Consider the following 11,075-nt stretch of genomic DNA (forward strand, 5'->3'; position numbering starts at 1 on the left):
TTTGTTGGGACTGTTGAGTTTTGTGGGGTTTGGTAAATTTTTGTAAAAAAAAAAAAAAAACCCAAAAAAAAAAAAAAAAAAAAAAAAAAAAAAAACCAAACAAACCCCAAGGACCTTACTTGTTGCTACAGACCAAGAATGTTGTTTTTATTTTCTGAGGATCTCTAGTCATTTATACAGACCTGGTAAAGAAGTGAAAATGGCTTATCCGGCTTATCTGGGCTGGAGAGAGGTCACCTTTCCTTCTCGCCAATTGTAGTCACACGCTTGGTGCTGAATATGCTATAACCTGGCATAGGAAAGTTCTGGCCCTGGCCAGGTGTGGTTCGCTGCTATAACTTGTTTATCGTCTTGCACTAAACTCTTTGGAAGTCCAGACACTGTCATCTTTACTGTGTACACATTGTCATAAAAACCCTGAGTTACAGTCCTGTTTTCCTCATTCCTGAAACCTCCCTACCTGGTCGACTCGTTGGAGTGCATTTCGTGCATTCTTAGCAGATAGGCTGAAGGAAACGCCTAGTTCACCCGCAGCTGGAGGCTAGAAAGCATGCAGGGAGTTCATGAACAGTGCTTGTCTCCTGCAGTCACCGCAGAGTGCACACAACCTGCCGGGGCGAGGATCCCGCGCTGCCGGACACAACATGACTGCCCCGCAGCTGGACGATCCTACCGCTCGTGGTGTGATGCCGCTCGTGACAGTCGGTTAAGGTAGGGGAATTCAGCAGTAACCTCAACGGATGTTCACCAACTCACAAATGCTGCCTGGTGTGAAAGATACTTGGTGAAAGAGAATGCCTGCTTGTTGAATTGTTGCTCAATACTTGGGAAGTAGGAACTTCTTAATTTATTTTTAAAACTGGTTTGGGCTGCATAAAATTAGAGAACAGAGGTGTTCTGGCTGATGCTACAGCGATGGGAAATTATTACTACTAGCAAGGGTGGGGAACGTGAAAAATACTGTGAAGTGTTGTCACTTGGGGTGAGCAGTCCACAACCACGTCTCTCGAGCCTGTGTTGACCATGCATCCTTGTCCACCTGAAGGACAAGTAAATTGGACAATTACTCGAACTGTCTTGCCATAATGAACCCACTCAGAGCAGTGTGTGGTGAGCTGAGTGGGGCTCGTCGTGCGCCCCACTTCTACCATGTTTTGACAACAGTTGACAACAGTTTGTTGTCAAATCGGAAGGATTTCTGCCTCTTTTTTTACCAGACTTTCTGCTGGAAGACAGAAGTCTGGGAAGTTCAGGTAATGACCACAGTGCTCCAAATCCAAGTCCTGACTCTTCGGGCATCAGATTCCTCATGTGCATGTTACCACTGAGAGGACCGAGATGTAACCTAGGTTATATCCAGCTGCCTTGGCACTGCTTTGGAAAGCACAAGAGGCTTTTAAAATAAATGACCGTTATTTCTTTTAAAAAAAAAAGTGTTATTTCTAACTTTGTAACTAATTACTGTGGTCACATTTCAAGCTGATTTCAAGAGCTGATATGCACCAAGAGCTAAAGGAGCTTCCAAGTAATGGCACGAGCAAGTTAAGCATGTTAACAAAGTGGACAATGACACAGTGGTTGGCCCACTCTGAGTGAGGAGCTGGAAATAGAGACCTCTGGGCCAGAGCTAATGCTCTTTGAATGGTACGTTGATGTGTAGTGGTGGAGCAGTGTAGGAAGAGCTGGCTTGCTGGCTGCTGTTGAGGTGGCTTGGCGCAGTCCTTTCTCAGATCATATGGTCGCTGGTGACTTTGCTAAGCTTTCACTCCTTGGTTTGGAATTTTCCATGGCAAATGTTGGCCTCAGCTGAGCAACCTGAAAGTCTCTTAACCTTAAACAGAAGATTGCTTTTTAAAACAAGACTGGGAAAGATAGTGTCTATTCCTGTGCTTGAAGTTCTTCCAGTTGTTCGTCTGGGTTGTGCTAGTTCCTCTCCCCTCATGGGCCTTGGAAAGGCGCCTGTAAATCAGGAGAAAGGCTTTTTGGTTCAAGTTTTTAGTGTTTGGGAAAGTTTGGTCAGTTTTGTAGTTCTAAAAGATTGTCACCTAAGTCAGACAACAGTTACAAAGTCCTTGCATTTCCTAACTGGTGTGACTATCCACACCACTGTGTTGAGGTGGACTGGGGGCTGGAGCTGTGGAAAGGATGCAAGAAGGGCAGAGCAATAGAAATGTTAAGATGAAGACTGAGGAACTCTTGAATTTGGACGTAAATTAGTAGGTGATGGCAGAGGAATAGGGCTACCTGAGCAAGGGGTCGTGAAGAGGCGGAGAACTGAACAGAGAATACAGGGGAGGTGGAGATAACAAGCAAAACTAGACATGGAAGCAAATGCTAAACATGGAGAAGAAGTTTGTAGATGAAGGCTCAAGATTACGAAGGGAGATGGAGTATGACTGGATAACCTTAATCCTCATATTTCGTAACGTCTGCTTGGCTTTGCAGTTTGAACAGCCCTTTCACCTGAAAGAAACTCTGAGACACCATTTGGAGGCAGCCGTGGCAGCTGCTCCAGAGTACCCTTGGAGACGCAGATGAGTGCCACGTTTATTAGGAACCCTCTGAGGGTTGGAGGGTTTACGATTAGAAAAGACATCAGATAAATGCATTGGAATGGGTTAAGCAATGCTGTGTGTTGCAGGGTGAGTTGGATGGAAACACAAATCTAGTGATTCATGAGGTTTTGCGTGATACAACTGGCTATGGGCTGGCGGTTCCCCCGGTCTCTGAAAAATAACAGCCTTCTCTTTGCTACCACGGTAAATCAGTTATCCTAGGCGGTGTGATGAGCTGACAATGAGACTGGAAAACTGAACAGGAACAGCAGGCACTTCTCACTTCACAGCCCGGGCTGCGCTGAGAGGTTCTGGTTACAGCAGAACGTATGAGCTCTGGTGGTAGAGCTCGCTTCCCTGTGGCCAGAAACTGCACGAGTGCATGAAATGATGCTTCTGCAGGGCAAGCAATTATGTTCCTTGTCCTGCTCTTACCATATGTGTCAGTAGAGATTTTTAAGGAGAACAAAAAAGAGTCTTTAGTCTCCTGTTGACTTCCTGCACGCTATTTTAGAGTAATTCCTGCCTTAAATCCGTAACTTCTGGTTGAGCCAGAGTGGTGTTTTAGAAACTTGCTACCAGTTTATAGCCACTGTCAGACCCACCATGTTCCTAGGTAAGTTGTTGTTTCAAAGAAAAAAGGCTTTTTGGTTGTTTGTTTGTTTAACTTGAATTTGTTGTTATTGAATTTCCAGTAATTTAATCTGAGTGTCTTTTTCAAACAGGTGAAGCACCTAACTACTCTTAGAAGTTTTTTCCTTGTGGAAGTCTGTGCTAACAGTGGTCAAGGTAATTAAAACTTCGCCTAATCTAAAGTTATCAGTATTTCAAGTTTTGATGAGTGTTTTTTTCTGCTTTAATTTTTTTTTAACTCTGTCAATGTGTTTTTTGAACAATGCAAAAACTGGAATTGGACAAAGCATTTTGATAAGTTCACCCTGAACTTCATCCAGGGCTAATGCCACATGTGAATTATTTGTCCAAGTGCTTCAGCTCTTTCAGCAGAGTTCCATCCTCGGGTGTGTTTACACAGCACTGGGGTTATAAAGTTATGTCAAATGTAGGGATCACCAGCAGAAGATAGAGCTGTGAACTCCATTTATCTGGTTAGGAGAACTGGACTCCCACCACAAATCTGAAAAACGCGATGCATGTTTATTGAAAGATTTCTCCCTTTGTTTTATACTTGAAGTATTTCATATTAGAAACATACACTAAGGAAATCTAAAGATTTCTAAAGAAGAGGTGCATGAAGAAGCAGAAACCCAGATAAAGAATCCAGTCTTACTAGTAAGGGTTCTTCTTGCCTGACCAGTTTGAGGAGGAAGATGGGCTCACCACTGACTCTACGCTGGAAGTTGATCAGTATTTCTCTGACCAGCCTGTTCTACTTTTTTTGGCAGGGGCTGTTGGTTGTTGAAAATGGAAGAAACGAGGCAGCTCTCTCCAAAGCCGTGTAAAAACAAAGAACCTGTGAAAACAGAATGGGGAGCTCAGAGCGTTGTGTTTACCTATTTCCACGGGGATATTAACAGTGTGGTAGATGAACATTTTTCTAGAGCTCTAAGCAACGCCAAGAACCCGCAAGACCTGAGCACAAAGCACAGGGATGAGACTGTTATCCTGAAGAATGGTGAGCCGCTTTCTGTGCGTGAGCGTGGTGACAGATGGGGTGACTGGCGTCCCCTGAGGAGTTTGAGATGCAGCGTGCTTAAATTTGGAGTTGTCTGCAAACAGAAAGCGAGAAAACTGGCCTTGAAAAGCCCTGGATTATGTAGCTGGCACTTCCTGGGTAAACCCCTGTGCTTGCTGGGGGGATTCCCAAGCTCTCCCTGGACCTGTTCTCAGAACTGGGTCCTCATTTTGCAGCCAAGAGCCTCCGTCGTTGTCAGATGCATTGAGCGTATTATGACTCGATTTGTTATCTTTGCAAAAATGTGTTTGTCTAAGCTTGCAACTGTTAAAACCCTGCCTATGCTAGTGGCCACATGCGATATTTATTTGGAAGTACTGGTGGTGTTAATTTGCTTTTAATATGAATTGGTTGTTGATTTTTAAGATAAGCAGCACTAAAGTAAATATATATTTCTTTTAAAATGCATATGCAATCTGGTAGCATTCCCTTAGGAGTCCATTGGAATTTGTCTTGGAAAAAAGTAAGAATTTGTGAGACTTTAGACGTTTCTTTCTCTTTTTAAACAGATAGCGTGTCTCCCCATCAGTGGAGTTTCTCTTCTCATTGCTCCAAACCATATCCGTCATCTGCTACAAGCATGTCAAATGCTGGTCTGAATTTTTGTGCTGCTGGTATCGCAGGCCAATACCAGCCATCAGCTCTACAGAGTCATCCGGCTCAACCTACAGATTTATGGACCTTCCCTTCGATTGGGACTCCCAGTCTTACCAGTTCAGTACATCATCATGCTTTGCCTGACCTGCACACGGTCGATGAACCCATCTGTGACAGGAAATACGGTTCTCTTCTTGGTCTTCTGCAACAGGAAAGGTGCTTAACGTCCATGCAAGAATGTCCCGTGAGGCAACACTCGAGTTCTGCTTGCATGGCTGGACCTGCTAGGTTACAAAATACAAGCCAAAGTTCAGCTCCTGGGGAAGGTAAGGAAATACTGTCACTTTATTCGTTGATGACATCCTATGTGAAGAGACAAAATAGTGCAGGCTGTTCCTGAGGGTCACAGATCGGAGGCATCTTCAGCCCAGCTCGTAGAAATTCATTTCAGTAGTTAACCCGTGCTGTGTACTGTGGTACCTGGGATTGGTTAGCTGTATAGTATGGCTTAATCAAAAATACGTATTTCCCACTTGTGCAATATTTTACCTTCAAGTAAATATAAACATTAATATGAATATAAACAATATCCACAGTGCTATCAGGTCGTCTACCTTATAGGTAGCAGGTAGGGTGGTGCTGTGTGAACTGGATGCCCCCATAAAAGGACCAGAAAGGGATGGCCAGGTAAGAGCTTTGGGCGACCTGTCTTACTGTGTAGGGCATTAGTGTGTTCTGAACACAGGATGTGAAACTGCAGCCCTTCTGGAGAGCACAGCGATGTCTCTCCCTCCCCAGTCGCTGTCTGTAGCCGGAAGGACTAGGGACAAGGGGCTGGCCCGCCAGCCTTGCCTCTCCTCCCAGCTCATCGCTGCCTTCCATGAAGCCCTGTTGCCCTGCGTGTCAAAGGCTGCGCTCCTTCTCTGCAGTAGGTTTCCCAGGGCAAAGGCAATTCACGCAGTAGCAATTATTGTTGCTTATTTATTGTTAGCAATTAGCAGGAATCCCAACCCTAGCTACTACCAGCACAGAGAAGCAAGATGGCTGGTGACTGAAGTCCACTTCCCAGGAGCTCACATCCCCACAGCATCTGGGGCTGCTGGATTAAACTGCTCCCTTGTGAGTAATTTCTGCCTTTGAGAAGCTCTCGGAGATGAAGCGTCCTGGGCAGCGCCCTGGTGCCCTGTTGGGGTATGCCTGCATTGCTGCTCCTGGGCGTTACCCAGCCAGTCAGCTTGGCGCTGGTCTCCAAGTAAAAGGGTTGTGAAATTGTTTAGGGAGTCTGCTGGAAAAGTACAGCCTGTCCTACTTGGTGTTTCTAGATAAAAAAGACAGGCGTGTAAAGAAGCGATCCTGAGCCTTAGGTTTTGAAAAATAACCGGCTGTGAAATACCTAATGGTTACCCGGTTTCTAATCTGCATCGGCAGGAATTTGGCAGAACGTGGGCTAAACCCGCACTGTTTATATCTACAGGCGGTCTTAGCCACAGCGCCTCTTCTGAGGCCATTTCCGAAGCTGTGCAGTTATGAGGACCCTGCTGTCGGTGTGTGGCTCACTTACTCCTTCTAGGGGGTCCTACGGCCTGGCTGTGTCTGCATGGAGAAGGGAGAGCATGGATGTCCTCACAGCTGGAACACCACCTTTCTGTCATGGCACACAGATAGATGGATTTAACTGAGACTGTGTGTGTGTGCGTGTGGTGCACACCACGCGCCCTACACCTCACAGCTAGTAAACGACCGTCTAATTATTTTAAAGTCTCTGTCTGGACCTCTAGGATTTCACTTAAGAACAAGGTTAGGTGCCCTCTCCCCCAAGGGGGCAGTGGGAACCTATGAAGGCTTGAAAGCCCCAGGAATGAATTCCTCCAAAAAAGAGGAGATGTTTCATGAAACTGGTCTTGGGATCAAAACAGGGGAGCAGTGCAACAAGGGTGGATTTCTGCGCAAAGTTTCAGAAAGAAACTGAGTGGGGAAAAAATTGACAAGGAAATTAAACAGCATGGTGTTCAGCAACCATTCACCCCTTTTCTTTCAGGATGTTCACAGGGCCTTTCTGAATACTCAGGGAGCCGCGTAACACCGCATGCGTAACGCCGTACATGTGCTTATCAAGCAACCTGGAAAGAGCAGATAGGAGATGATTGGCCTGTGTTCACAGAGAGTCTTTGGCAAGCCCCTAGGATGTGTGCATCTAGTCTGGCTGTGGGAGTCCCTGTTTCTTGGCTCTATCTTTTAAATACACTTTTCGTTGCGCTGTGTCATGTTTAAGAACAGCTGATATTTATATTTATGGAAGTGTGAAGTGCTGTGCCAGACAGCACAGAGCTCCCCAGCACCTGTGCTATAGGCTGGGCTGCAAAAGCACAAGGTTTCTTTAGGAACTACCGCTACTTTTAGCTCTATGTTGAATCTCTGCTCATCTCCAGTATATTTTTTTTTTTTTATTTCTAGAGAGGAAAGCAAGCTCTTATCAAGGCTCAGAAAATCCCAGTGTAAGCCATGCCGCTGCAGGTGGGTAATGAAACCAGCAGGTTTGGAACCAGTGAATATTCACCTCTGAAGGACAGCTGCCTTGCTTACGCACACAGAATTAAAGATGCTTCCTTCGTTGCTTCCAGACTGTATTTCAAAAGCTTGCTTTCTTCCCAAGAGCTACGCAGCACTTCCCACAGTTGTGGAACAAAGAAGTGGGAAAACATTCTACTCAAATGATATATATGTTTTTCTAACTCCACCTACCTTAGCTCTGTGGTTATACCATCAGCTGCCGCTTGACAACGACTGTTTTGCACTGGCTGACCAAATTTCAGACCCCAGAAGGATAGGACACCCCTTGCTTTGTATGTCCAGCCCCCAGCTTCAGGCTGAGGTTCCTGTTGGACCCCTGTGCTGGCGTTGCTGCCATTTCCGCCACCAAACCCACCACGCTGCTGCGAGGGTTGGTCGAAGAAATTATGCCCAAGGTAGCCAGTCTTCCGTATTGTTACCAGTCTCTTGAGACTGTGTCATCCCCTGATGTGGGTTCTCTGATGCGCAATATTTTGAGGGTACTTTGGATGGGTCATTCTGGTTATTCTAGTAAGGGCCCTCTTGCATCAGACCCAAAGACGCAATTTTGTTTGCACAACACTTGAGGAGATGGCGTGGCCTGTGCTGTTGACTGTCCTGGTACTGCTGTGTCTTTCAGGTATTCAGGCTCATGACAGAAGACGAGATCTGTACTTTTAGCAACTGGATGTTTCTACTTTATTCTGAAAGGGAAAGTTCTTGCTGTGAACGTTTATCGTGTGCAACTGTGAATGAAGAAGAAACAAACTGCAGCTATTCTGTGCTTTTTCTCTCCATTGGAAGAACACGTGCTATATCTGAGGAATGAAAAATCATCTTTTTCCATTCAGTAAATAATTTCTAGTAGCTGTGCTATTAAACCCAACAGTATGTTTGTTGTGAAGAAATACTGTCTGCTTAAGGCTCTTCCTTAGGCCCTCTTGAAAGGACTCTTAGTACTTTTTAATCTTTCTGTGTTTATTCGTTCACCGTCTCTTGGTAAGACGCACAATTCTTATCAATGCCATTGATGACTGATGAGTGCAGGGATGCACTTAACATAAATTCCGTGCCTGATTTGATATCTCCCCAGTGTTTAAAGTAGTGTTAGACCATGGGCAAGAGACTTCAAGACAGCCGCAGGTCAACAAAGCACGTTACCATATTTATATTTTGGAAGTACAGTAATTTGTAACCGTATTTGCAGTTCACAGGGATGTTCTTTGAGAAACTAACAGGCATGTTGAGCTTGAAGTCTGTGTTTTGCCCTCTCATAATGTATAATCATCCTCTAGAAAACAGTGGATTAACACTAGATCTGGGAGGAAATCTGGACCCTCATTGGGTGCAATTATAACACCACTGAGCAAAGAGCTGGAGGTGGAATGGTCCGTTTCCCCCACCCTTCTGCAGGTGTAAACAGCTGCTTCTTCTAAACAAACCCCGTGAGGTTGAATTTTAAATTGTTGAGCTTGAAGGGCTTGGCCACTCGAACAAGCAGAACTCAATCCCTTCATGGCAGCTGCATCCCACAGACATGCCAGTGGCTGAACAGGGGCTGGTCTCAGTGCTCCTCCGTGCAGCAGGAGTGGCAGCCGTGACCTGAACATCAACACTCGCTTTGCCACTCGTCCTTGACAAATATGTTTGCTGAAGCTGCTGTGAGTTAAAACCTCATTTGACTGGTGTTCAGCTTTGCGCAGGTAAGCCCCGCAGTGAGAAGGACCGCTTAGCCTGTACTGTAAACCCTGCAGATGAAAAATCTAGGTTTATTTTTCCATTCTTCATTATCTATACATTAATTTAATATAAAGGAGGACAATTAACCCTTTCTAGCAGCTCTATGCAGTTGCATAAGGAAATTTGACCTTTGAGATCTAGCACTTGTGGTTGTAGGACAAATCCTTACTGGTGTGAGTGTCTGTGGCTCTGTTTACACTAGATGTCTCTGCTGCCACCGCTTTACTTCAGATATAACACCTTGTGTAATTTTATGAGTGATTTGAGTTCAGCAACTGTAGATGTTTACAGTACTGATTTAAAGTGAAAAATTTCAAAAATCCCGGTTTGTATCCTGTAAGTTTGCTCTACAGGATACGTGAGCTGGGCCAACCTGAGATCATGCGGAAGGGGAACTATTTTAACTAAATTAATAAAAGGTAAAGCAGTATCCTGTCTTCCTGTAGAGGAGCACTGTCCTCTCAAAAATCACTCATTTGTAATATTTCTACAAAATTGCCTTTCTTCTCTTTTAAGTTTAGGAGTATCTCCCCGATTGGTTTTCTTTTTAGTTCCTCAATTCCCTGGTTTTTAAGGCTGTGGGGTAATACGATCCAACCTCCCCGTGGGCCAAAGCAAGGACTCCCAAGCTGTACTCCACGCGTCTTACTAGCGTGTGTTACAACTCCAGTGAAGGTATTGCTTCAGAAAAGGGAAAAATTGGTTTTGCCTCCCTCTGCTGTACCTCCTAAAAGAAACGGTTTAAATAATTTAGCTCTGAGCTCTGAAGAGGCCACAGGCTGGTTGCCCAGACCCTCCCTCGCCAGCACTGTGAGCCATGGTGCCGGGCTCCTCACCGTGCATGCCGGTGCTCGCTCTCTTCCCTGGCTGTTAGGAGAATGATGGCCTCGGGGTAGAGGGCTGGAGGACAGAGGTTCTGCTGCTCCGGTGTGTCTTGTGCCACCGCAGCAATACACACCTGAGTGTGCCAGGTTTGTAGGCATCCTCCTTTTCTTCTGCAATAAACATCATTAGCCCATCAGTGCAATTTGCCTTTCATGATCTAGTGTGAATAGAGGTTTGAACATTGCCCAGCAGTTCCCTGAAGCAGGTCGGCTTCTCCATACACATGTATATAGTGTGTGTGGGGGGGTATATACATATTCATTTACCATGGTGTTTGTCCAGAGGCTCTTTCATGGGCACCCCCTTGCTGTGGGGAAGGAGCTTGCGTGCCCTTGTGAGGTTGAGAGCTCTGCTGGTGGTGGCATGTGCCTCCGTCGGTGTCTCCCAAGCCAGACAGGTCTCAGCTGAAGGGTCAGACAAAGTGTGTCCACGGGCAGGATGGGCTCACTAGCCTTCGGGCAGCCATCCTAGGAGAAGGACAACTCTGACTCCAAACCCGGGCAGATGGAGCTCGTTTAGCCTTGTAAGGCTCCATCTAAGAGAAGGATACTCTAACCAAACCTACGACCCGAGGACTTCGCTGTCACCGTCCAAGCTCGCCAGGCCCTGGCAGATGAACCTCAGGTGTAAAGGGTGCAGGCAGTTCCGCGCACACTGCGCCTCACCTAAAAAATCCACCGCGCAGCCCCGAAGGGTGCACTCATCGCTTGCAGTGAGCGTGGGAAAAGCCCTTCCCAGATCTTCGTTCGTGAAGCCAAGCCATGATGATGATGATGTCTGGAGGGGAGTGTTTCTTGCTTTTCTGCTCAGGCTAGCGCTGTGTTCCCAGTGCTGCCATACTGCCATCATGCTCTGACGATGGTGTCTTCATTCCCATTCAGTATGTGTGCTCTGTCGCTCCCAAGGACTTGGCACATGCCGCGCTGCTTCCAGCAGCTGCCATCCGGTACTTCCCATGGTTGTTTCCAGTTCCTCCTCTGAACGCAGTGGTCATGCTGGTGATGGGAGGAGAAGGGATGTGGGACACTGTTTCAGCAGTGTCCATCTTGAACACC

At 46.1% G+C, this 11,075-nt stretch overlaps 1 protein-coding gene across 1 annotated transcript; it reads left to right on the plus strand.

Moving 5' to 3' along the window:
• Positions 1–3,977: 3,977 nt before the first annotated feature.
• Positions 3,978–8,076, plus strand: VGLL1 (vestigial-like family member 1). The gene is made up of 4 exons (XM_010133538.1): positions 3,978–4,188; positions 4,758–5,171; positions 7,300–7,359; positions 8,036–8,076. Exons 1-4 carry the CDS (start codon positions 3,978–3,980, stop codon positions 8,074–8,076), a joined length of 726 nt encoding a protein of 241 aa, XP_010131840.1.
• The last annotated feature ends 2,999 nt before the right edge of the window (positions 8,077–11,075 follow it).

The sequence above is a fragment of the Buceros rhinoceros genome, unplaced genomic scaffold (genome assembly GCF_000710305.1).
Source record: "Buceros rhinoceros silvestris isolate BGI_N320 unplaced genomic scaffold, ASM71030v1 scaffold36523, whole genome shotgun sequence".
NCBI classification, from domain to species: domain Eukaryota; kingdom Metazoa; phylum Chordata; class Aves; order Bucerotiformes; family Bucerotidae; genus Buceros; species Buceros rhinoceros.